At 35.1% G+C, this 27,871-nt stretch overlaps 1 protein-coding gene and 1 pseudogene across 3 annotated transcripts in view; one reads left to right on the plus strand and one right to left on the minus strand.

Moving 5' to 3' along the window:
* PRKACB (protein kinase cAMP-activated catalytic subunit beta) overlaps positions 1–27,871 on the plus strand; it is a 126,360-nt gene that overhangs the window by 91,469 nt on the left and 7,020 nt on the right. For all 3 annotated transcript variants that reach the window (XM_042952403.1, XM_042952402.1, XM_042952404.1), the window contains 5 exons: positions 6,757–6,855; positions 7,860–7,942; positions 11,128–11,254; positions 12,197–12,292; positions 15,803–15,925. In XM_042952403.1, coding sequence (XP_042808337.1) covers positions 6,757–6,855; positions 7,860–7,942; positions 11,128–11,254; positions 12,197–12,292; positions 15,803–15,925 — 528 coding nt within the window. The remainder of the gene's footprint in view (positions 1–6,756; positions 6,856–7,859; positions 7,943–11,127; positions 11,255–12,196; positions 12,293–15,802; positions 15,926–27,871) is intronic.
* On the minus strand, positions 18,962–19,110 carry LOC122228884 (annotated as a pseudogene).

Here is a 27,871-nt window from a genome sequence, read left to right on the forward strand (position 1 = left end):
GCAAATCTTAATAGATTATCTTATAGATATTATGTTCCCAAGAATAACACTTTGGCTTACTGGGATGTAGGAAAATGTGGAGGAAATAGTACTGAGCTAGTAGTCAGGGTTCTAGGTAGTGGCTAGACTGATGCTGTCTAATAAAAATATAATGTGAGCCACATAAAGGATTTTATTTTTTAGTAGCCACATTTAAAAAGTAAAAAGAAGTAGTTGAAATTGATTTTAATAGATTTTATTTAACTCGGTGTATCCAAAATATTATTATTGTACATGTAATTAATATAAACATTGAAATATTTTACTCTCTTCATACCAAGTCTTCAAAAGCTGATGTATATTTTATACTTACAGTACATCTCCATTCAGATAAGCCACATTTCAAGTGTTAAATTTCTCGAGGCTACCATGTTGGACAGCACAGCATTAGACTGGTCTGAAGTTCCAGTCCAAACTCTGATTTAAAACAAAAAAACAAATCTAGCCTCTAACATGAAAAGGAGTAATGACTTAAGTCTTTCTAAAATTAAATACACATGTACATGTTTACAAATACATTTAATTGTACATCTTTGTCTACTGCCCTGTATCATGTAACTTTGGTAACCATGCTTCCTGAAAAAATAGTTTAATCACTTCCTATTAATTCTTTAACTTACAACAATTTAGCTGTTTCCTTGTTTTATCTCCTACCTTTTGCTACTCCACTGAAACGGCTTTACTGAGGGTCACCAATCCAGTGGCCTAATCAACAAGACCAGGGGGCTCTTTTTGCTCATCTTATATGACGTGTTTTGTTTGTTTGTTTGTTTTTTAATTTACATCCAAGTTAGTTCATATATAGTGCAACAATGATTTCAGGAGTAGATTCCTTAATGCCCCTTACCCATTTAGCCCATCCCCCCTCCCGCAACCTCTCTAGCAACCCTCTGATTGTTCTCCATATTTAAGAGTCTCTTTTGTTTTTGTCCCCCTCCCTGTTTTTATATTATTTTTGCTTCCCTTCCCTTATGTTCATCTGTTCTGTGTCTTAAAGTCCTCATATGAGTGAAGTCATATAAAATTTGTCTTTCACTGACTAATTTCACTTAGCATAATACCCTCTAGTTCCATCCACATAGTTGCAAATGGCAAGATTTCATTCTTTTTGATTGCCGAGTAATACTCCATTATACACACACACACACACACACACACACACACACACACACACACACACGCCACATCATCTTTATCCATTCATCTATCGATCCACCAATGGACATTTGGGCTCTTTCCATACTTTGGCTGTTATTGATAGTGCTGCTATAAACATCAGGGTGCATGTGTTCCGATGAAACAACACACCTGTATCCTTTGTATAAATACCTAGTAGTGCAATTGCTAGGCTGTAGGGTAGTTCTATTTTTAATTTTTTGACGAACCTCCATACTGTTTTCCAGAGTGGCTGCACCAGTTTGCATTCCAACCAGCAGTGCAAAATAGATCCTCTTTCTCCACACCATTGCCAACTTCTGTTGTTGCCTCAGTTGTTCATGTTAGCCATTCTGACAGGTGTGAGGTGGTATCTCATTGTGGTTTTGATTTGTATTTCCTGATGATGACTGATGTTGAGCATTTTTTCATGTGTCGGTTGGCCATCTAGATGTCTTCTTTGGAGAAGTGTCTATTCACATCTTTTGCCCATTTCTTCACTGGATTATTTGTTTTTTGGGTGTTGAGTTTGACAAGTTCTTTATAGATTTTGGATACTAACCCTTTATCTGATATGTCATTTGCAAATATCTTCTCTGATTCTGTCAGTTGCCTTTTAGTTTTGCTGATTGTTTCCTTCGCCGTGCAGGATCTTTTTATTTTAATGAGGTCCCAATAGTTGATTTTTGCTTTTGTTTCCCTTGCCACCAGAGACATGTTGAATAAGAAGTTGCTGCCACGGTCAAAGTGGTTTTTGCCTGCTTTCTCCACGAGGATTTTGATGGCTTCCTTTCTTACATTTAGGTCTTTCATCCATTTTGAGTTTTATTTTTGTGTATCATGTAAGAAAGTAGTCCAGGTTCATTTTTCTGCATGTCGCTGTCCAGTTTTCCCAGCACAGGACTTGTTTTAGAACCCTTGTCCCTTGCCTTCTGTAACCCCTTGTTCTTTAAATTATGCTCCTGCCTTTTTGGGCTCTTCTTTAATGTGCCTTTTCCTATTATTTTATCCTTCTGTCTACTCTTTAAAGATTGTTACACTCGATCTCTGGACTATCCCCTCTTCTTATTTTCATGTTCTGCACCCTCCCTCTGAACTCTTATCCAAGCTTCGACTCATCCTTGAACTCTCCACCCCTAATTTGTACAATCTGAGCATGGAGCTCTTAGAAACCAGCTAGTTCATGTTCTGTTTTCTAGATGAGGTCATTGGGCCTCAGAGCAGGTGATTTGTACACTCATGTTGGCAGCATAACAACAAAATGCTTCAAATTTTTTATTTGAATCAAATATTTTTTATTAAACCTGTCGTTAAAATGTTAGTGTCTGGATAGCCCCTAATATTTTGTTATCTTTCTTAAGGAATTAATAGAATATGCTTTAGTCATAATGTATGACAAGGATTACATAATGTGCCATTTTTATGTTTAAAGTATTTAGGGAATAAGTTCTTAATAACTTTTTTTTTTTTTTTTGGCAAGATGGTGACTTGTTAAGTAAATTACTGAGAAAGTTACCTCATGGGTAAATCATAGCAGAAGAATAGCTGCCACTCTAAGTTATTTCTGCTATGGCAGTGTTCTAGATTTATTCATAATTAAGACAAAGATTTTATACTCTGAATGTTTCCAAGTTTATTTATTTGAATTTGACAAAGATGAGTAATAAAATAATACTCTATAGTCACTTTTTCTGTTAATGATGTCACAAACCTTTCAGTTTTGGCTGTTCCTATCTTAAGGGTTGAGGGGAAGGAAATCAGTGCAGGAATTAAGGAAAATCATATTTCTTCATTCTATACATTGTGTCAAGCATTGCTAGGTACTTTATATTTACTGTATCAATGAATCTCCACAGCTTGTGTGATATTAATCTCCCTTTTAAGCCAGTGACCCTTCTATTTAAGTAAGTTTTCCAAAATCAAACAGGCTAGTAAGATAAACCAAGAATTTGATTAGGGTTGTCTGATCTTTGTGCCTATACTCCTTATTTATTTTTCCTTTAAAATGTATTTGTTATCCCTAAAGTACCACTACCTAGTTTGGTCCCTCATTAACATTACCTGGGCTTTCACAATAACATCTTAATTTCCTCAACCCCAGGCTTTTCACCTTCTATTAATTCACCTTCCTCACTGCCAGAAAAGTTTTCCTACCATATCATATAACTTTTTAAAAAAATGTTAATGTTTATTTATTTTGAGGGAGAGAGAGACAGAGTGCGAGCCAGGGGAGGGGCAAAGAGAGAGGGAGACACAGAATCCAAGGCAGGCTCCAGGCTCCGAGCTGTCAGGGCTCAGAGCCTGATGTGGGGCTCGAACCCACGAACCGTGAGATCATGACTTGAGCTGAAGTTGGATGCCTAACCGACTGAGCCACCCAGGTGCCCCACCGTATCATATAATTTTATTTACTCAATCAAAAATCTTCCTAATATTTATTAAATAAAAACAGAACCCTGCAGTCTACTTCCAGCCCTTCATAACTTTCTTCCATATTCTACCATAGTCTTATTTCACACTCTTCCCCTATATGTCGTCTATTCGCTACTTCTCTCATTGAAACTTGACCCTCAGAAGTATACAGTGCCATGCTGGGTGGGATAGGGGAGCATGTGATGACAGATACCCCATCTTCCTTATTAATAACTCCTCAAGTGTTTGGTGAAAAAAATAAATCAGCTGATAAGTAATCATTTATAAATGCTTTTAAATATACATATTTAAGCCAACAAATATTAAGAAGTAAATATAAATTTTATATGTATTTTGAAAGTAGAACATGGACTAAACCCCCAGGGTTACTTATTAACTTTTCTCTGCCATTTAGTGATATTTCACTACCAAATCTTGAGAAGCATTGTCCTAAGCTATTGTCAAATGAAACTAGCACTCACACTTACCTTTGTGTATTTACCCCTTCGGGTAATGGTTCTGGATATTAACCCCGTGCTGTTTCCTCTGTCTTTTCCTAACCTTTGTCATCTATTCATCTATAAGGCCCTGCTGAACTCCTACCCTTTTTAATAGGCTATAATAACAATTGGCATCTTTTGAGCTTTCACTTTGTGCCAGGCACCATGTTAATCACTTCACATGCATTCACAGAGCCACTTTTAAAGTAGGTATTATTATCCGTGTTTTATAGATGAATAGTCTGGAACTTAAAAAGATGATGTACTAGGCCTAACATAAACATTTTCTTGTCTAAATACTTACAACCCATAACTCTCATTTGGCAATTATTCACCTATTAATATTCACATATTCATACACCATACTTGCAAATAGATTTTATGCAGCATTAAGGCAGACATTTTCTTGTCTTTGTCTTGATTGCATTATTAGGCTTCATATGTAGTAATACACACACTTAAAAGTAAATTAGATTTTAATTAGTTAATTTTTAAATTAACTTAAAAATTAACTAAGCACTTATGCTTTGCCACTTCATATATCATGGATTCATTTCTATTTTTAATTGTTATGCCCTACATACACATGGTTGGCTTAGGGCTATAATGCAGAAAGCCTCTCTACTGCAATTTTTATTGCTTATTTCAAAGGAAGTGCATTGTCAATACCTAACTAAAAATCTGCTAGATCATAATATACAAAAGTAAACAAGGTGGTACATCTAGACAATGGATGTACCTTCTGCTATTCAACGCTCAAAAGAAATGAGCTATCAAGCCATGAAAAGACATGAAGAACTTTAAATGCATATTATTAAGTGAAGAAGCCAATCTGAAAAGGCTGTATACTGTATGATTCCAACTATATGACATTTTGGAAAAGACAAAACTATGGAGACAGTAAAAAGATCAGTGATTGCCTGGGATTAGTAGGGAGAAAGGGGATGAATAAGTGGAACACAGAAATTTTAGGGCAGTACAAGTAAACCCTAGTGTAAACTATGGACACTGGGTGATAAAGATGCCAGTGTAAAAAAAAAAAAAAAAAATGTGTCAATGTAGGTTCATCACTTGTAACAAATATACCACACACCTGTGTGAAGGGGGTGGGGTTGGGAAGATGTTGCTAGTGGGGGAAGCTATGCGTGTGTGGGGATAGGAGGAATATGGAAAATCTCTGTATCTTCTGCCCAATTCTACCGTGAACCTGAAACTGCTTTAAAAAAAAAAAAAACCTCGGGGCGCCTGGGTGGCTCAGTCGGTTAAGCGTCCGACTTCGGCTCAGGTCATGATCTCACAGTTCGTGGGTTCCGAGCCCCGCATCAGGCTCTGCACTGACAGCTCAGAGTCTGGAGCCTCCTTCAGATTCTGTGTCTCCCTCTATCTCTGCCCCTCCCCCGTTCATGCTCTGTCTCTCTCTCTCTCTCAAAAATAAATAAACGTTAAAAAAAAATTTTTTTTTAAAAAGCCTATTTTTTTAAAAGTAAATACAAAGCAATAGTAATTCTCGAGCTAATGTTACATAATTTGTTATGATAAGTATGGACTAATCAGTTCTGTAACTAGTTAGAATTTAGACAGCAATGGTCCAACCACTTCATACTACATCAAAAACAAACAAAACAAAAACAAACCTGAGATCCTAAGAGTTGAAATAACATCTCCAAAAGCCACAAAACTGCTGGATGAGAAGGCCTAGATTAGAATACAGATCTTTTGACTCTCAGTCAAGTATTCTTTGCTCACTACTATTTTTATACTATAGTTGTATATACTAATAACTGGATGGTAACTTAGTTTGCCTATGTTCAACTTCTTGAATTCGGTGACTGCCCCACACTGATGGTAAGCTTCTAGCAAGAAAGACTGCCAGCTGCTCATGACTTATACATACACCAGACAAGTATTTATATCTCCCTAAGGTCACCTTTTCTTAAATTAAAAATAGAATCACATGTGGGATAGAAGCACAGTCTTTGTGAAGTCAAAATAAGTCACTTTCCCCTGCTGCTATGTATTTGATTGAGTAGACAATCCAGAAGCTTGATTAATCCTAAATAACCTATTTGCTATAAAGATATAGTTGGTCTTTTGCCCATATTTTGTGTGTCCTCTCCTGTGGCTGCACAAATTGATTTTTTAGAATTTAATCTTCTATTTATTCAGGTATTAGGAAATGAACAGATTGTTCATTTTTACCCAGTTTGAATTGAAAGTGTTTTTCAATTATTGGCTTTTCTTCAATTCTTAATTTCCTTGCTGATCTTCTGAAGATTTAAAATCAATACCTACCTATTGCAGTGATTTGTGACTGTAACTAATTAGGAGCTGAGTATTTTCACATACTAATTTCTTTTAAGTTATGTATTATTTCTTTTAAGTAATGTACTACTTCTTAGCTCTTGCTTCTTGACTGAAAATCATAGTTGCCCTTCTTAAGACCAAATTTTAAATCCTCTGCTAGGTGTTTCATTTGAATCTGATAAAAACCTAGTTATTGGTTATTATCATACCCTTATCCAACTTAGTGATTTTGCTTATCCAAGCTCATTATATGGTAAGCATTTTATTTATGTTTTATTCTTTTAAAATTATAGTAAATTTTAAATTCTGTTCAAGTACATTAAATATATTTATCTCTCAATTACAGGTTGTTAAACTGAAGCAAATAGAGCATACTTTGAATGAGAAAAGAATATTACAGGCGGTGAATTTTCCTTTTCTTGTTCGACTGGAGTATTCTTTTAAGGTAGATTTTACAATATTCAAATAAAATAATTTTACCCTCACATATTTTTTAAAATATGAAACTGTGATAGGATTCTAAGCCATATGACAAACGTGGAGAATATGAATAAATAAAAAAGTAATATATTTAGATTTTATGTTTATAAACTTATGTTAATATTTGAAAAGGTTTTGGCTTTCCCTAGGGAAAATTTTAAAGGTAATGTGTAATTTTTCATGAGATGCTATTATAAATTCAAATATTTCCATTTATCAAAATCCATAGTAATATCTTATTAAGCAGTTCTTACAATCTTGCAAATGAATACGCCCACCTAACTTCCTTTTCTGTTGAACCTTTTCTGACACAGTCTTACCATCCTCTTTTCCTTAGTAATTTGTGTTCTAGTCTTTCCGTTTATGTAAGGCAGAACAGTCTTTGGCCCTCCCTCAATGTTCTCATAAAGTTGAACAAGATTTATTCTTTAAGTTGATAGCTTTTCAACTCTTTAGAATGACACTTGGCATCTCGTAGTCTTAATTCATATGAAACATTTTAACCTTTTCCCTTTTCCTCCTTTATTCTTTAAATCAGATGAACACCTGTATGTTTAGGATGATATTAAAAATCATTCATCTCTCTGACGTAATTTAGTACATAAAATGTACACATTCTTACTTTTTCAAATTGTTGTTTTAACTGTTATTCCTTTGCATCCACTATAGTGTTAAGTCACGGCTGCAGTGTTTAATTGTTCAAAAGTTAGGGTTCCCTGCAAGAACAGGAACAGCAAATATCCCAGACTAATTTGTGGCAAGAATACTTGGGCTGGGGGTGGGGAATGAATTCCCCACTGAAGAAAAATTAGAGCATCTTCCATTTATTCTCTCTTCCCCAATGTTAGTAATCTCTTGGGTTTTTTAATTTGTCTTTTTCTAATTGAACATGGTATCATCTTTAAATATTTCCTTGAAATAATCTCGTTTCATAATTTTGATTTACTTATCCTTTTTATTTGTTCATAGGATAATTCTAATTTATACATGGTTATGGAATATGTCCCTGGGGGTGAAATGTTTTCACATCTAAGAAGAATTGGAAGGTTCAGGTAACTAATACTTTATCCTCCTCAAATCTTTTTTAAGTTATTGTCAATGCTAAAAATTTATTTCATTTCATGTAGTAATATGTTAGCTATATGAAAAATTACATGGAAACATTCATAAGAGGCCACACCCTACTGAGTTTTAAAAATCAAATAAAAGCACCATGATAGCAATGTAAATATTCTACCATTGGTAGATATTGTGAAGATCCATTATTTGGAGGATTTTCAGAAGATGCAAAAATTGAATTTAAACATACTAGTACTTACTGAACAAATTTTAATACTACAACTCTGGGGAATAGGTTTGTGTAAAGATGAAGAAAGGAATAAATGGAAAAGATAATAATGGCATCATAGTGATGTGATTAAGAAGTTCATTTTGCACAAATTTAATTCTCCTTAAAGTTTTTGTTGAATTTTAAAAATATATACGTAATTTTAAAAGAGTTTGTACCTTGGGGCGCCTGGGTGGCAGTTGGTTAAGCGTCTAGCTTCGGCTCAGGTCATGATCTCATGGTTGGTGAGTTCAAGCCCAGTGTTGGGCTCTGTGCTGACAGCTTGGAACCTGAAGCCTGCTTCAGATTCTGTGTCTCCCTCTCTCCCTGCCCCTCCCCCGCTTCTCTCTCTCTCTCTCTCTCTCTCTCAAAAATAAATAATAAACATTTAAAAAAAAAAGAGTTTGTACCTTATTAGGTTATTGCTAACAAGGCCACACAGTTTTTAAAACAGGTTATATTGGGGCTCCTGGGTGGCTCAGTCGGTTAAGCGTCCGACTTCAACTCAGGTCACGATCTCGTGGTCCGTGAGTTCGAGCCCCACGTCAGGCTCTGGGCTGATGGCTCAGAGCCTGGAGCCTGCTTCGGATTCTGTGTCTCCCTCTCTCTCTGCCCCTCCCCCATTCATGCTCTCTCTCTGTCTCAAAAATAAATAAACGTTAAAAAATTTTTTTAAAACAGGTTATAAATTCTGTTAACTTTACCTCTGTGTAATAATTTGTAAGCTACTACTGTTCATTAGTAATCACTGAAAGAATGCATGTCCAGCTTCATTTAGCACATTATGAGCTGGTATGATGAAAGCATGTACAGGAGTGCAAACTGGCTGATGATGATAATCCGATTCAGAAAGAGATGATGATAGACTCAGATTATCACAAGATCGTATTCAGTTATGGGCCAACATTAGAGTTATTTTAGTTACCTGAAGCCTAAGCCAAAATTCACTTATTGAGCTGATATGGTAAGGCACCTAAAACGTGTCAGGCACTGTGCTGATGCAAAGCAACTTCTGTTTATCTTGAATGATTTCCTTTTACCTCCTGTTGTCCTCTCTTCTACTACCCTTGTCCATGCAGGCCCAGCATCCTCAGATTGCCCTTGATAATTCAACGTTTTACACTGAAGCATTACACCTAAACCTATCTTCAAAAAATATTTTGTCCATTCTCTATCATTACTAACTTCTTTCCTTTGCAACTACCCACACTCCTATTTCTTTAATACTTGACTTGGTACTAGGAGGAAAGCGAGTTGATTGCAATAATTCACTATTGAGACACACTGTCTTTTCTAACTTTTCACTCATACTACACGTACACTTGACAAGTTGTTAACTTCTATCCTAAGAACTTTAAGACAAGAAGAATATTGAGTTATTATTGAGCATGGCTTTAATCAGAATCAGGGCAGTCATTATGATTCTCTACTTAAATAGCAACTGTCTAGACTTAAAGCTGCTTCAGCATGAAGTCTTCCAATAGAATATTTTGCTTTCATCTTTCAACAATTGGATCACAGATCTATGTAATGTTTGTGTTCCTCCAATCAAATATCAGTGTGTGGAAGTAAATATAAAATGCTTAGTACATCTTATATTTGTGATGATAAATTTATATCTATTTATAAGATGCTAAGTGCATCTTGTATTTATAGATGCATGGAGAAAATTGGAGGGGCCTTCCAGGTCAAATGTTTCCAAAGTTAGGGATATTTCAATGACCAGGATGATTCTTCCAGTCTCCCCTTAAAATGTTCCCCTGTTTCTTGTCATACAATCTATGGTACAGAATTTATGGTGTTGAGATGGGGCTGAAACTGTAATGGTATTATAAAATATTCTCCCCCAAAGTTTATTTCTTTACATATTCATTTATTCAACAAATATTTACTGAGCACCTGATATGTATTAGGCTAGAACCTAGGAAATAGAGTGACAAGCAAAAGGAGCAGCATATATAATCTTTTTTGGAATTTCTATTTCTGGTGCTATGAGATCAAATTCATGCCAGCCATCTTGAGGGAAGTTCTATTCATAGTTCATGTTATTCATTGAGGACATAAATCTGAAAGTCATTGCAGTGTATCAGGCCAGTTAGCAGAATTCATTGTATACACTACAAGATGAAATAGAAACTCAAATTAGAAAATCAGTACATCCTTTGGAGTAATGCTCTGAATGTGGCATAAACATGACACTGATCTGTCAATTGATCTAATCTGTGCATACAAGAACTGTACGTGTTTACACAAACATACAGATTACCCCTGTGTTTATATATCTGTATAAACATGCATAGTAGAAGATTTGGAAATTCAGACACCATGATTGTATCTATGCTTTCTGGATAGGATTACGGGAGCTCTTTATCCTCCATCTATATTTTTTATGCTTTTTTAATAATGAGAATATATTGTTTTTGTAATAGGAATAGTCTGGGTCAAATGGCATCAGTCTTCAGATTAATGCAGTTAAACAACTTCTGTGTAGTGAAATTCTTTAAGCACTTGAAATTTATGAGACAGATACATGGAGCTTATCAACAGTAACAATGGCCTGATAGACCATGCATTGACATGTTTGCTTTTCAATCATTCTCAAAGTGAGACATAATTATAAAGGTATCAATAGCCTCTAATATGGCCGCTAAGAATTTAAAATAAGATGACTGTTTTAGAGTTATATTTTTCTTCAATGTATGCTGCCCCATAAAGCATATTAAAGTAGTATTATCTGAAGATAGTTCAGAGGTTTAGTAGATATTCAGAAACTAACAAGATTCTTAAATGTTTAAAAGAAAAAAAAATTTGCTTCCAAAATATTTCTACCCTATATTAATTTTTTCCATAATCTAATTACCATGCGTTAACCCATTTTACAGAAAATCAGTGTTTTCTTTTTCTTTGCAGTGAACCCCATGCACGGTTCTATGCAGCTCAGATAGTGCTAACATTCGAGTACCTCCATTCACTAGACCTCATCTACAGAGATCTAAAACCTGAAAATCTCTTAATTGACCACCAAGGTTATATCCAGGTATGACTTGAACACATTATATATAATGTATTACTACGTAAAAGTTGTATGTATTTAACCTCAACTACCAATATTGGATGTTTTTTCTTTGAGTGAGACAGTTATTTCTAGCATCATGTCTGGCATATGGGAGAGCTTAACAATCTTCCTAATAGCTTAAATGAGCTCACGGTTCTGCCACTATTGCAGAGACCAAAAATCCCATCAAGAATAGAACCGGTTTATACCTCCCATAGTCTGCAGTTGTGAATTGAATGAACATAGGCTCCTACGTACAGAAATACATAGAATAGCTAAATTTGTGAGCTCTCATTTAGTGCCAGGCATCATTCCCAGTGTTTTACATGTATCATCTTTTTTTGTCCTGATAACCTTATAAAGCGTAAGTATGCTATTACCCTCATTTTGAGGCTAACAGAACTAAGGCACAGCAAATCACACAGGCAGTAAATGGTAGTCAGAATTTGAACCCAGCTGTCCCCAGAGTCTGTGCTCCTTAACAGCAGCAGCCAAAGGAGCCCTGGCTACCAATACGGAACTGGTGGGGGTGTTTTATTTCCACTTCTGTGAATAGACCGAGAACATCCCTTTTTACACACTTACCAATAGGTTCTCCTGTTGATACTTTTGTATTGCCAATGACGTAACTAATGGCAGAGCACATCCTTGGACTCAAGAAATACTTCTAGCATTGCTTCATTTTTTTTAAAAGCATTTACTTTTACCATTTTGTGTGTGTTTATTTCTTTGAGTCAGGAAAAGGCTCTCCAGAGTGAACCTTCATTCACTAATAGTGGCCTGCATGGATTGGTCTCAGTTACACTGACTTAATTTTTTTTCATGGTTTTAATTTTAACCCTGATTTTTAACTTTGAACTGAGGTGTAACAAATACATTTATTGTGAAATAATGAATATTCACAATTTTTTTTTTCTTTCATAGGTCACAGACTTTGGGTTTGCCAAAAGAGTTAAAGGCAGAACTTGGACATTATGTGGCACTCCAGAATATTTGGCTCCAGAGATAATCCTTAGCAAGGTATGTTTATAATGTCATTATGTAAGAGTAAAACTATAAGGCATACATCACTGTGGACTTTTATAAAAACAGTTTACTGATCTAGTATTACATTTTTACTTAATCTAAATTATGAATTTATGTCTGTTTGATTACTAAATAATAATTACTGGCAGTCTACCACTAACTCAGTAACCTCTCAATTTTAACTCTGGATCTAAGAGAAATAGTATGGTAGAACATAGGGAAAATAGTCAATGATATTGTAATAACTTTGTATTGTGGCCTATGGTAACTAGATTTGTCATAGTAATCATTTCACCATGTATATAAAATGTTGGATCACTATGTTGTACACCTGCAAGTAACAGGATATTGTATGTCAACTATACTTCAAAAAAAATTAATGTGAATAAATCTGATCTCGAGATCCATATTTTTCTCTTCCAGTCTTACTGAGAAGTAACTGCCAGACCTAACTGTTTAGGTTGAAGGCATACAGTGTAATGGTTTGATTTACATAGATTGTGGGATAGATTACCACAATAGGTTTAATTAACATACATCATCTCATATAGATGTAATAAAAAGAAAAAAAAGTCCATGTTTTGAAAGACAGTTGTTGATAGTCTGTTGAGGATTGTTCTACTTTTCAAAACAGTGAAAATATGGTAAGAGAAGTCTATAATCATACCTAAAAGGATGGTTCCATTCTGTTCTCTGTTCCACTGCCATCCCTAGGTGGAAACAGCTAGACAGGAAAAATTAACAATAACTGAGCACAAACAGGAACAATGAAAGAGAAAGGGATAACACACATGCCTTGATAGTTACAACCTGAATAACTATAAATAACTATATAATAAGAATAAAAGAAATGATCTCATTCAGCTTTCCTCTCAACTTTATAATTTAAATCATCTATAACTTTTTAGTCTTTTATAACCTAAATATCATTGCTGTTAACACATTTCTTTTGTAAGTACGCCTACCAAATAATGATGACAGAATAAGCACCAGAACTTTAAAAAATGCATATATATTATAAAAGTAATAGATGTTCATTTACAAAATTTGGAAAATGCAGAAAAATCAAAAGAAACAACCAAAAAAACCTATAATCTCACTACCCAGAGGTAGCTTTTTTTTTAAAGTAATTTTTTTTAAGTTTATTTATTTTTTTGAGAAAGAGCACAAGCAGGGGAGGGGCAGAAAGGAGAGACAGAATCCAAAGTAGGCTCTGCACCATCAGTACAGAGCCCCACATGGGCTTGAACTCATGAGCTGTGAGATCATGACTTGACCCAAGATCAAGAGTTGGACACTTAACCGACTGAGCCACCCAGGTGCCCCAAGGTAGCCTTTTTCAATATATTTTTCTGTGCGTGTTATCGTAGTTGAGATATAGTGAATGTACAGTTTGTATTCAGCTTTTTTCACTTGAATGCTAACAAGCACGCAAACATTCTAATGGCTTATTTGAAATGTTATCATAAAGTATTTTGCCATTCTTCTATTGCTAAATATTCAAGTCATTCCTTTTTCCTTTTTCTTTTTCTTTTTTTTGCTATTATAAATAACTGTGATAAACATAAATATTTTATACATAAAGCTTTTTCTGCATTTCAAATTATTTTTTCAGGACAGATTCCCAGAAGTAGAATTACTGGGACAAAGGGTATGAATATTTTTAAGTCTCTCAATAAATACTGCCAAAGTGCTTTCCAAAAAGATTGTAACATTTTATACTCCTACTACTTCATCACACTGTATCCAGCATTAGACATTTGTAGTTTCAGAATAATTACTAATGGGGCACTTGGGTGCCTCAGTCAGTTAAGCATCGACTCTTGATTTTGGCTCAGGTCATGATCTCAAGGTTCATGAGTTTGAGCCCCACATCAGGCTCTGCACTGAGGGTACGGAGCCTGCTTGGGATTCTCTCTCTCCCTCTCACTACTCCCTCTTTTCCCCCTGCTCGCTCTCTCTCTCTCAAAATAAATAAACTTTTAAATAAACAAACAAATAAATAAAATAATTACTGGTTTAATAGGCAATAAATGGTATTTCATTATTTTAAGTCTCATGTCTTTGATTATTAGATTTTTTTAATGCTTTACAGACATTTGGTGGGTTTTTTCTGTGTGTATGAGTTATTAGTTCATGTCCTTTGCCCATTTATCTATTTTAATTTAGTTTTTCTTACTGATTTGTTTTAATTCTGTATACTTAGGGTATTAAAAGTATCTGGCATATTTTTTATAAATATTAGCACACAATCTCAACATAGAAACCAAAGCTTAGTAAAAGGATCCAGCTCAACATCACGTGCTTCCACTATACTAAAAATATCATAATGAATGACATTACTAGTGACTTAAAAGAATTAAAGCATAGTTGATGCCCATTTCTATTAGCAAGACAAAGTGCTATTCATCATACGCTAGTCTCCCTTTAAAAAAACATACAGAAGCAGAAAAAAAAATATCTACATTAGATTTTAGCTAATAATTTGAAAATTAAATGATTTGTAAAGCTAAAATTTTGACAAAACTTTGGAGTGTGGGGAGTGGTGAAGGTAATTTGAGGGCAGACCAGATCTGGCAAAAACTCAGTTCATTTCTCTCTGTGATCAAGTTGAATTTTTTTCCATAATCTTTTGTGCCAGCTGACATCGACCATAGTTGATAACAAACTTTATATAAACATGTTAATATTTTACTTTTATTTTCTTACAAATACTGCTAGTTCTTAATTTTAGCAAGTTTAGTATGGAAAAAAACAAAAATAACTTTAGAATTGTACCTTTGGTTTACAATGTACTTTTATTTACATTTTTTCCTTTTATTTGATAAAGTTCTTACAAAAACTTCAAGGATTAGTTATCTTTTCTGTACACCTTTTAGAGATGAGAAGAGAGTAGGATAGCTAGAGTAAACTTAAATATTTACATTTATTAGGCTCCAAATTAAACTTGTAGCTTTCATTAAGATCCTGTGAAGTGGAAGAGAATGCCCCAGTATAATCACCCTCCTAACGTCAACAATATAGAGTATTTTGAAGTCAACTCTGCTGTTTACTACGAAGTCCAGTATCTACTATTTTGTTTAAAAACCTTTGGCCTTTCTATGAATGCTCTAGAAAACCTGATTTATAAGGTTATGGACCAAGAATGGACTTGAAAAAGTAATTTAGCAAGTCCCTTCCTATTGTTGAGCAACAATTAAATTATCCCAAGTAATTAGGGGATATTTATTGTCTACAATATTCTTAATGATTTTAGGAACGAGGTTTAATAATATTTCCAATTCCAATATAATTGGAATATAGCCAATATCTGTAAATTCTCCCTGTTTAATTCAAGTGTGATCTGATACATTTTGTTCATTTTTTATTCTCTCCTGAATAGCCGCGCAGCAAGTGCTCTTTAACAAATTTCATATGCTTGAAGATCATTTTGAAATCATCTATGACTTCATTCCCTTCTGGTAGATTAAGTAATAACTAATATTTGCTGCTGGTTTATCTTAGGGCTACAATAAGGCAGTGGATTGGTGGGCATTAGGAGTGTTAATCTATGAAATGGCAGCTGGATACCCCCCATTCTTTGCAGACCAACCAATTCAGATTTATGAAAAGATTGTTTCTGGAAAGGTAAGTAATACATTTTATGATTCCTCTATTACTTGTTATTTCTATAATGAAGTGTAAGATTTGTATATTAAAACCATTTGATGTCATCAGAATAATTACCCTAAATTGGGAAGAATACAAAAATATCCATAGTTCCTGTCTTTGTATCTAGCATTCATTTAAGATAACAAAATAAACATTAAATCATTGAAGTTTCTTAAGAAAATGAGGCAGTTTTACAAACAAGTTAGGAAAAAGATAAAGCAATTTTCTTTTTTATCACTCATAAAATATAGGATCATACCTCTCATTCTCAATATTTCTCTAAGTAAGTAAATTTTTACTTAGTTATTTCATGTGGGTATCTCCTTAGAGAAGAGTTTTAGGGGCTGTTTTTGTATCTCCTTGTATTTTCAGGAGAGACTTGTTTGAATTATGCCAAACATCACAAAATTGGAAGCAAATACAAAATAGATAAGCCTTTATAAAATGGAAGTTCAGAGAAAGGATATTTATATAATTGTTCATGTTGATTGTGATTATAATTGCCATTGATCTTTAGCAAATATGGCAATAACTTTTTTTTGAGCATGAGTAGATTCACTATATCATAGTATTTTACATTTTGTAATTACTCCATAAACCTTCCTTCTTTTGTAATCCCTAATTTTGTTTCCAAAAGTATCTCAAAACAAACCATTCATTCTTGCCTTAGCATACACTTTTTTTTTTTTTTAAATGTTTATTTATTTTTGAGACAGAGAGAGACAGAGCATGAATGGGGGAGGGGCAGAGAGAGAGGGAGACACAGAATCGGAAGCAGGCTCCAGGCTCTGAGCCATCAGCCCAGAGCCCGACGCGGGGCTCGAACTCACGGACCGCGAGATTGTGACCTGAGCTGAAGTCGGACGCTCAACCGACTGAGCCACCCAGGTGCCCCTAGCATACACTTTTAAAAAAATACTACAGTCAGGGAGCCTGGGTGGCTCAGTGGTTAAGCATCCAATTCTTGATTTCAGCTCAGGTCATGATCTTGCGGTTCTTGAGTTCAAGCCCTGCATTGGGCTCTGTGCTAACAGCGTGGAGCCTGCTTAGGATTTTCTCTCTCAAATAAATAAATAAATAAATAAACAAGCAAACAAACAAAAAAACTTAAAAAAAATACTACAGTCAATTTTAATAGAGTTGAGTCTGATTCTTTCCATCTTAGAAAGAATAGGCTTTAAAAAATTCCAAAAAGACCTTCTATACATTTATGATAGAGTTTATAGGAAGGGATATTTTCCCATTTTTCCCTTTTTCCTATTCCTACATGTGGTACACCCCATTAGATTATCTTTCTTTTTTCTTTAGATCACATAGCCCCGTTTAGAATATGACCAGGAAACAGAGCATCAATCTTGACATAACAGTACCCTGAGATGTGATGTAGTTGACTTTTTTCTATTTTGTAACCTTAGTCTAAGGCAGAGAATTGCCTAATCAACCTAGAGAATCTGGAAGGACATAGAGGAAAAGTCTCTATTTCTTTATACCTCAGCCAGATTCACACTTTACATTTAGTGTAAAAGCTGACCCTCAGCTCCATGAACTTAAAATTTATATCACCTATATCACCTGAATGTCCCTAAAGTAGTAATTTATCTTTTTTACCAATATTCAAATTTAAATCATGGATGCCACACAGCTGGACTGTGAGGACAAGACACCAACAGAATGAGTCTATCCAGCCCCCTAGAATCCACATCTCAACACGGTATTGTTCCATATCTTATAGTGTATACGTAGTCTACAGGGATCACAAGATTTTCAGTTATATTTCCCTTCACTTTATGAAAGTTTTATGTTATGGCAGTATTCACAAACTAGGGGACTAACTAAAGAACTTATACTTCAGCTATGTCAAAAATAAAAATTAAATACTTCTTAAAGATAACTAAGCTAGGTGTTGAAAGATTTACACCAAGGTAATACAGAAAGGCAGAAAGGAATACTTAAATTAGGTATCACTGCTGTCCTTGTTACATTTGTAGGTATCTAGGCCTCAGGTTTCTCATCCTTGTAACTGTTTTCATCCAGCAGAATATCAAAGGCACGGTAAAAGAACTTTTGAGATAAACAAAACATCAAGAAAAAGTAGACAAGTGCAAGAAAAAGTGCAAGACAGGTATTAATTTTTTAAGAATTTGAAAGGTGATTATGTAAAATCTCAAGAAAGAATATGACCCAAAGGTCATATGAAGAATGTTGAGGGAACTGAAATACTTTAAAATCACTGAATGAAAGAAGCATAGAGTAGTCCACCCTTGTCTACGGTTTTAGTGACCTACAGTCAACTGCAGTCCAAAGCAGGCGATCCTCCTTCTGAGGCATCATCAGAAGGTCAGTAATAGCCAGCCACTACAGCACAACACCTGTGTCATTCACCTCACTTCATGTCATCACATAGGCATTGTATCATCTCACATCATCACAAGAATGGTGAGTACTGTACTGTAAGATAGTTTGAGAGGGGGACAGAGAGAAAGAAACCACACCCACATAACTTTTACTACTGCAGCATATTGTAATTGTTCATTGTTTTTAATCTCTTACTGTGCCTAATTCATAAACTAAACTTTATCACAGGTGTATGTATGGAGATAAAACAGTTCAGGGTTTTATCAAAGGGTTCAGCAAAGACCAAGGATGCAGAAATTCTACTAATAGCTATTAGAAATTCTAATTTAATTATAGGTCATTACAAAGCTCCTACATTGCTTTTACTTATACTTTATAAAAGAAGTAAAACTCTCTGACAAGGATGCTGTCATGACTAAATTTCCCTTATTTAGAAAAATTGCTTTGTTTAAAATGAGTCTGTCTTCATCTGTATGAATAGGCCTTCATTAGCCAATCATTCCACAATGTGGAAAAAAAATGTTTACCTGTTTATGAATATGTTTTTATTTCATATCAAACTTTAATAGTCAGGTTCCAATATTAATATTTAAATCTGTGTATATTCTATAATCATAACTGTTTAAATCCTAGTCACCTTATTAGAAGAATGGCAACATAAAATTTTATCTTATCACAATATCTGATATCTTTCTTCACTTATTTAGAAATATGATAGGATGTTTGGTATACTATTGTTTTTCAATTAGCAATAATCGCGCCTCGGATAAACCTCATTGGCTATGATACTGCCATGGTGCAAAGCTTGGTATACTATTGTTTTTAACTAAAGGTGCCAGATTATCGTGTCCCATATTGGAAATAAAGTTATTTTCTTCCTTTTTCCCCTTTGCTCTTAAAGTAGAACTCATGAAGCAGAATATTGGTACTAACAGATCTCTAGGATTTACACTGTGTGAACATAAAGTCATATTCATATGCACCATTCCCAGTAAAACCATCTGTTTCAACACTCAAAGCCAAACTGGAATGTATCCCTATCCACATGACAAACACATTACAAGTTTATTATCTCTCTGGTTAGTAAATAAAAGCCAAATTGGAGAATAACTAATATTTAAATTTTTTCATTGTTCAAGTCATTAAAACTCAAATTTTGGTCTTCCAAATCCTATATTTGTATTTAAAAATCTTTAATGATTTGAATGATATATCATTTAAAATATGTTTCAATCATAATTATTTTTGCTGATTTTTTAAAAGTGTGTTATTATTTTATGCAACATTTTATATTGATTACTCTCTCCATTCTGAAGCCATAGATTATAGGTATCAGTAACATCAAAATTAAAATAAAATGTATTTAATGAAGTGATTAATTCGCTGAAATACACATATTTGAAAATTAGGTTGCTAAGTATTTTCTCTATTACAATATTTTAACTCAAGTTGGTATTTTTAAATGCACAGAAAGATGATCAATCAGCTTGTTAGATTCTCTCCTACACATATTTTGCCTTTAAAAACGGAGGAGGTGGTATTTTAAATGTCAAATTATTCATGTGATATCAAGGTTCAGGTTTAGAAATGCACAGTTGACAGAAACGTCTTAATAATTTTCACATTAAATTTGACATTTCTTAGCAATATATATGTTGAGTTTCTGTATATAGTCTTTAAATTCCATACTTCAGTGCCATATACTCTATGATAAGAATCAGTTATGGTTCCTACAGCAACTCTATTTAACTGCATCACTCTGAGAAATATATAAGTTAATATTGTGTTCAAAAATGAGACTTGAAATAAGGCAGTCAAGTAACAGCTGTTGTGGAACCATAACTTTAGAGTCCTTGACTTATGAAATTTAAAAAAAATTTCTGAGCTCTATTATATTTAAAGTAAATATTATTCCACTTTTAATGAGCACCAAAAATGTACAAGGAGACGCTATACAAAATATAAAGTTGTAAACATACATATATATAGAATGATCAAAGAGTCAGTTCATTTTTTCCTGAAAGGAAATTCATATTCACATGAAGGGTAACTGACTAGCAGCCAAATAGCTATTCCTTTCTGTCTCAGGGGTCCCCAAAGCCATTCCCAGGTTAGGTGATTTGCTAAGAAGACCCAAAGACTTCAACATACAGCAATACTCAAGAAATGAAGCCCTTATATTATAACAAATACCTTCATTATAAGATACCTTACAATGAAAAGATAATAAGTACAATCAGCAAAAGGAAAGGCTCATGGGGCAGTATCTAGAGGAAACTAGGCACAAACTTTCAAGAGTCTTCTCCTAGTGGAGTGACAACAGATGAACTTAATTCCTCCAGGCACAAATTGTGACAACATGGGTAAATGTTGTCTCCTAGGGAAGCTCATTAGAGACTCAGTGCCCAAGGATTTTATTGGGATCACATATACACCCTCTACCTAGCCCATACCTACATCCCAAACTGACAGAGCAAAGTAGATGTTTGGCATAAGCCATATTGTTTGTACAAACAATCTAGGTACAGTGAACCACTCATATTATTTAGGGAAAGTTTCGTATCAGTGTGAAGAACCGTTACCATGCCAATTGCCAGATCCTGCCCAGGGCTAAACTTGCAAACAGGCTTTCCTTAAAGGTAACAGTCCCAAGCCTGCTATATTAGCTCTTTTCTGCACCATTCTGTTTCCTAAATAACATACACATAGGCAGAAATACTACTGTACTTGTTCTAAGATACCATTGTTAATGCTTTTGGGGAAATTAAAGTGCCATTTTTTATTTGGCTATGGCTATAGTTAAAGAAACTTAGATAACTCAGTAGTCATTTTCTTAAAATTCAAAAGCAGTTTTACCATTTGCCTAAAACCAAGGCCATTTTTTAACACTTTGCTGTGGTCATTTAAAATTCTTAATAGCTGCTTTGAGACAGTCCTTACTTTAGTGGCAGTTTGATGGCAATTTGTTTTGCAGGGGAAGGAATGAGGCTTGGGTAGGTAATGGTCCTCTGTAACCATCTAGATTTATCGTAACTACCACTGTTTCTGCATAAATAAGAGAACAGATCAGAGCACCCAGTTGTGGTAGTAATATTTATTTTTAAAAATTTTTTTAACATTTATTCATTTTTGAAAGTGAGAGAGACAGAGCATGAGTGGGGGAGGGACAGAGAGAGAGGGAGACACAGAACCGGAAGCAGGCTCCAGGCTCCGAGCTGTCAGCACAGGGCCTGACGCGGGGCTCTAACTCATGGACTGCGAGATCATGACCCGAGCCGGAGTCGGACGCTCAACCGGTTGACTGACCCACCCAGGTGCCCCTGTGGTAGTAATATTTATAAGTATTTTTTAAATGTACTAGATCTTTCTTTTTATATATAAGATCCAGGCTGGTTAAGTTTCCTCAGGTCCTTTGAGGCAGTGTGGAGGTTGGTACCATATCTATAGAAAGCTTAATGTGTGAAAAGTTGTTATGCCTTTTGAAAAATTTACTAATGTATATGCTCATTTTTGCTAGATAAATTTGTTACTGGGATACAGATTTCTTAGAACTGCACCTAATTTGGGCCACCTGGGTAGTTCAGTCAGTTAAGCATCTGACTCTTGATTTTTGCCTCAGGTCATGATCGCACAATTCATGAGATCGAGCCCTGCGTCAGGCTCTGCACTGATAGCCCAGAGCCTGCTTGGGATTCTCTCTCTTTCTCCCTCTCTGCCCCTACACTGCTCTTGTATGCTCTCCCTCTCTCTCAAAATAAACAAACTTAAAAAAAAAAAAACAACTGTACTTAATTTGAAAGGTAACTTTTAAAAATTTATTCTAGCATGCTTGTGGACAGAAGTTAACAGATTATTGTTTGTTGGCTGGGTGCAAACTCTTTTGAGTCATTTAAGCCAATAAATTTTATCTCAATGCATAAAAAGTAATGTGACTAGTTAAACTATCTCCCTGTCACTTGTAGAAGAAAAGCAGTAAAAATTTTCCCTTCTTCTTCAAAGACCAACTTTGTAATTCTGTGATTAAGCTGAGCATAGACAAATTTGATTTTGGTCTTATTTCTAAAGCTAAAAAAAAAAAAAAAAAAAAAAAAAAAAAGTAAAGCAGTTAGTGAATTTAAATCCCCTGGTATGGGTATGGTAACAACATGATCAGATTTGCTTTATGGATGTAACTTCCTCTTAATTTTTAGAAAATACTAATTTTCCTAAAACCAAAATGTACAAGACTTTATAACCGGTGCTGAGGGGCGCCTGAGTGGCTCAGTTAGTTAAGTGGCCAACTCTTGGTTTAGGTTTAGGTCATGATCTTGTGTTTGTGAGTGCAAGCCGCTTGTCAGGCTTTAGCACTGACATTGCAGAGCCTGCTGAGGATTCTCTCTCCCCTACTCATGCTCTTGCTCTCTCTCTCTCTCTTCTCTCTCCAAATAAATAAATAAACTTAAAAAAAATGTATAACTAGTGCAGAAAACAGAATCAATATTCTATCGAGTGAATTCAGATGTGAATTTCTTAGTTGGTTTAACATATTACATAATGAAATTTGATGAAGTTATTTAAGGTATCAGCTATAATTACAATGCTGTCCTTATAAAACAGGGTCATAGTTGTCCTTTTTCTCCCTCACTCTACCAAATTTAAGTACCAAAAGAAAAGAAGAAAGTGCTTTTTCTATAAATGAACAGGTGGAGCATGAGACACGAAGGAACTTCTTGCATTCTCCGAACGATGTTTCTAGCACAGACTAGTCTAGATATCTAATGATAGATATTGTTGCCTTCCAAGTTTCTTCTTTGATTCAAAAGTCAGCTTCAGATCACTAAAATATTATTCTAACAGAAAAATTGAAAAAAATTAAAAATGTATTGAATTAGTGCCTTGCATCAGTTTCATAAAAATTACCTAATTTTTTTCACACCTGGGGGTATTCATCATTTTATAGAGACCAGAAAGGTGAAAGAGTTTGCCCTAATGCATAGGGAATGTATGTAACTGGAGCTGGGAATGGAACCCAGGTACTCTTTCTATTGAAGTGATAGGCTGGTGGGACTTTTGAGATGGTAAGAATGTTCAATTTTATTCAGTTTAACTCCCTTATGCTATATGTAGGCAAATCAAGACTCAGAATTGCCCAAAGATAAAAGGTAGTTTGTGGCAAAGCCAGAAACTGAATTTAGTTCAGTGGTTCATTTATTATTTGTTCACTTGGCTTCAGTAACTCTTCACAATCTTAGTTTTATTCTGCATTACTGGTCTCTCCTTGTTGATCCTCCTTGCCTTGGTCCTCTTCTTCCTCTGCACTTCCTCCATTGGTGGATTCATCCAGTTTCATGACTTTAAATGCCAACTGACGATTTCCAAATTCACTTTTTCAGTCCATACCTGACTCTTGGGTTGCAGACCCTTGTAGCCACCTTCTTACCTGAGATCTCCATTCAGGTATTCGATACATGTCTTAAATTCAATCTGTCTAAAACTAACAGATTTTTGTTTTCCCTGGCAAATCTGTTCCTCCCACTGCTCTTCCCATCTCAGTTGATGGCAACACCATCCTTTCAGTTACTCAGGCGAACATACTCTGGAGTCCTCACTCCATATCTAAAGCACAGGAAAACCATTTTGACTCTATCTTTACCTATCTTTAGCATACACACAGAATTCAACCACTTCTTGCCACCTCCACTGATATTGCTCTCTTCTGAGTCACTAGAGTGGTTCTTTAAAAATGTTAAATTAGATCCTGTTACTCCTTCCAGAAGCTTGCAGTGGTTCCCCATTTTCTTCAGAGTAAACATCAAAGACCTTACAATGCAAGACTTTGTGAGGTGTGATAGGATGACAACATTTGTAAAGGATCGCTCTTGTTGCTAAATTATCATCTATCATCTCTCATCCTCACTAGGATGTAAACTCTGTAGGTAGGACTGTTTGCTTATTTTGTTTACTACTATATGCCAAGCACATTGGTGCCTAACACATGGAAGGTGTTTGATCATTATTTGTCAGATGTGAATTCATGCATTCATGTAATATTCATTGAGCTCATATTATATGCCAGACAGTGCTGGATACAGTAAATTAGTTATGGTCTCTGCTTTCATGAAGCTCTCATGAAGTGGACACTCACTCTCAGAGATACTGACTTAGGTGGTCATCTGTGTGTTCTAAACATGTATTTTTTTAGTTGTCACAAACTTTTTGATACGCACTATATGTCAAAAGCTTGTTCTGATGTCTATACCTTGTTGTAGAAATAGATTTATTCTCATGAATAGATTAGGAAACTCAGAAGTAACTTAGTCCCTAACGGTTGTTAAAGCATTCTAAACAGGAAATATCGGGCAAAAAAGATCAAATAAACACTCTAGGAAGTGTATATTGCACAAACACCTCTTTCATGTTAAATAATGCCAGTTTCCAATAATCTTATCTCTCAGATCTAATGGTTTAATGGGTCCAGACTTTTTCTTTTCCACATCTGGCTCTTTACAGCTACTTTCACATTGTTTGCCCCATAATGGACTATCAGAGAGACGTAGGAATCAGGAGGATTCAGATATTTTCCCAACAATGAAACTGACTGAGTTGGTAGTCTCACTGGAGCTTGGTTTCCTTATCTTAAAATGAAGATTTGGATTAAATTAAACTAAGACTTCCTTTGCTCCAATATTCTAGGATTCTGATTTCAATTTTTACAGCAGTTATAATCAATAATAATGATAGAAATAATACTCTTAATACAGTTTTGAAGGAAAAATTATCATGCTTCCCATGATAGAAACCTTTGGTGTTTCCAAGTTAACATGCCATAAGTAAAGTCTTGCATCTGAAACATAATTGTGTTTAAGTCATTTTCTGGTTTTTGCTAATTTCAATTTGATGAATCAACATGGCTCTTTGGAAGGTCAAATCAACAAAGAAACTACATTTCTGATTACATTTCAGAACAGTCATGGAAAAAATACTTTCACAATGATTCTCATTATTTCTCCTTCAGTATACTTAAAGGATATGACAGATTCTCATCATTAACATGCCTACTATGTGAGATGGGCTACCTGTCAGAATCTCTGGGGAAGAAGACTTGTGATATGGAGGTGAAGAGGATATGTCTGTCACATGATAAGTTTTCCAAATGCCGATGTCCACCATCATAAGCCCCTACTATAGCTCCCCATTTGAGAATCACTGTTCTAAAGATTACAAAGATACATACGCACATTAATCCAAGACCAGAGCTTTATCTGCATTCCGAAATAAAGATCTACTCTATTTAGGTGTGTATATTCTTTAGGCACTCTATTGCACGTTACCTGAATTCAGAAGATAATTTAAAAAATTTTTTGATGTTTATTTTTGAGAGACAGGGTGTGAGTGGGGGAGGGGCAGAGAGAGAGGAAGACACAGAATCCAAAGCAGGCTCCAGGCTCTGAGCTGTTAGCACAGAGTCCAACGTGGGGCTCGAACCCACGAATCATGAGGTCATGAGCTGAGCTGAAGTCCGACGCTTAACCAACTGAGCCACCCAAGCACCCCTCAGAAGATATTTTTTAAGTTTATTTAATTCTTTTTGAGAGAGAGAGAGAGAGAGGGAGAGGGAGCGTGAGCAAGGGGAGGAGCAGAGAGAGGGAGAGAGACCCCAAACAGGTTCCAGGCTGCAAGCACAGAGCCTGATGGGGGCTTGAACTCACAAACCATGAGTTCATGACCTGAGCCAAAACCAAGAGTTGGACGCTTAACTAACTGAGCCACACAGGCACCCCCAGAAGATAATGTATATGTAGTACATTATTGTCTACCATTCCAAACATCACGAAAGGGAGAATAACTGGCACATTACGTTGAACAGTTCATGCGGACTCTATTCTAAACAAAGACAGCTCTACTTCAAGTAAGCTACTTCTTTGGAATCTAAGCAAAGTTGGAATATAACCACTATAAAAATAAGTCATGTTATTTTTAGACACTATGCCTTTTGAATACCCCATATTCTCTAGTTTCTACTCCAACTGGGATAAATGAGGAAATGTGCAGCAAATATTTTTAAGATGAAAATTTCAGTCTTTTAGAAGTGTCCTGACAATAACTCTTTTCAGGTTATTGAATCATGAAAAACAGTATAGAATAATTAAGGATATATACTCCAGAGCCAAGAGTACCTGGTTTGGGATGATAGCTCTACCACTTATTAGCTCTGTAATCTTAGGCAGGTTACTTACTTGGTGTCACTTTCAATTGTATCACCTGTAAGTGGAGATAATAATCATGTTTACCGTAATGTTAGGTTATGAACCACTGCACATAAAGTTTAGCACAGTGCCTAACTTCTAATAAGCCATTATATTAATAAAACGTTACTTTTGGAAGTAAAAACTAAAGAAGGAGCAATTCATGTGCCTTTTTTTTTTTTCTTTTTTGGAACATAAACCCTCTTATACTCTGTGGTAATACGGGCTTTGCAAAAATGAGGCTTTCAGTTGCTAATTTATTTGAGTTGATCCCAAATCCTGTTGGGTCATTAGCTATTCAACCTTCAAATAGTCCTTGGTTGTTGGACACAAATTTTAGTTTTCCTCTGGTATGATGATGACTTTAGTTTATTATTTACATGAAAATTTTTTTGATCTGTCACTAGGAGAGAAAATAAAACTTCTGCACAAAGTAGAGAAGATAGTGCTTCTCAGGCTTTCATGAATAGAGATAAAAGCTCAGAATTTCAGACCCAGTGCCTCTATCATTTGAAGCCCCAGGATCGGCATTTTTACCCTCTACCCCTCCAGTTGACTCTGATGAACGTGGGCCCTAGGAGCACACTTGGAGAAGCATTTATTTACAGAATAGCATAAATAGCAGTCGGGAGACTATAGTTACGAGTCTGGCTTTGCCATAGGGTCTAGCTTTGCATGCTTATGATTTAATTTCTACTTTGAGACTATGAGAATGCACATCGTGTTGCGCTTTGGAAACTCAGAATATATATGTTAAGGAGTTATATTTATTTGAAGACAGTGTAATAAAGAACAAAATTTATGCGGCTAGGAATCATGACTAGATTTCTAGTCCCAGCTCTGCCACTTTATAGTCTAGTGATTGGGTAAGTTATACAATGTCTGCGAATCCTAGTTTCTCCATCTTTAGAATAGAGTTAATACCATAGTCACCAAATATGTCATAGTTCATTGCTATATATCTAGTGCCTAGAGCAGTGTGGTACATAGTAGGTCTTAATAACTAATTGTTGACTAGATGAACTACATTATTTGAAATGACACAATCAATTCTGGGAATAAAAACACAAAATGGCACAGTACCTTCCCCCCAGAAGCTCATGATCTGGGGGAAACAGACATACACAAATATTACAACATACCTCAATAAAGATCAACTGAGGTAATGTCATGACACGCGATACAAGTTATAAGGTGATGGTGGCACTTGTAGAGAACCACAGTAAGAATGCAAGGAGTTCATAAATGGGGTCTATTAACCCTTTAAAGCATTTTCTTCAGATGTCTATGGTCCGTTGAAGGTGAGGCCATGATAACCACTGGAATGTGAATTTGACCACAT

This window comes from Panthera leo, chromosome C1 (genome assembly GCF_018350215.1).
Source record: "Panthera leo isolate Ple1 chromosome C1, P.leo_Ple1_pat1.1, whole genome shotgun sequence".
NCBI lineage: Eukaryota > Metazoa > Chordata > Mammalia > Carnivora > Felidae > Panthera > Panthera leo.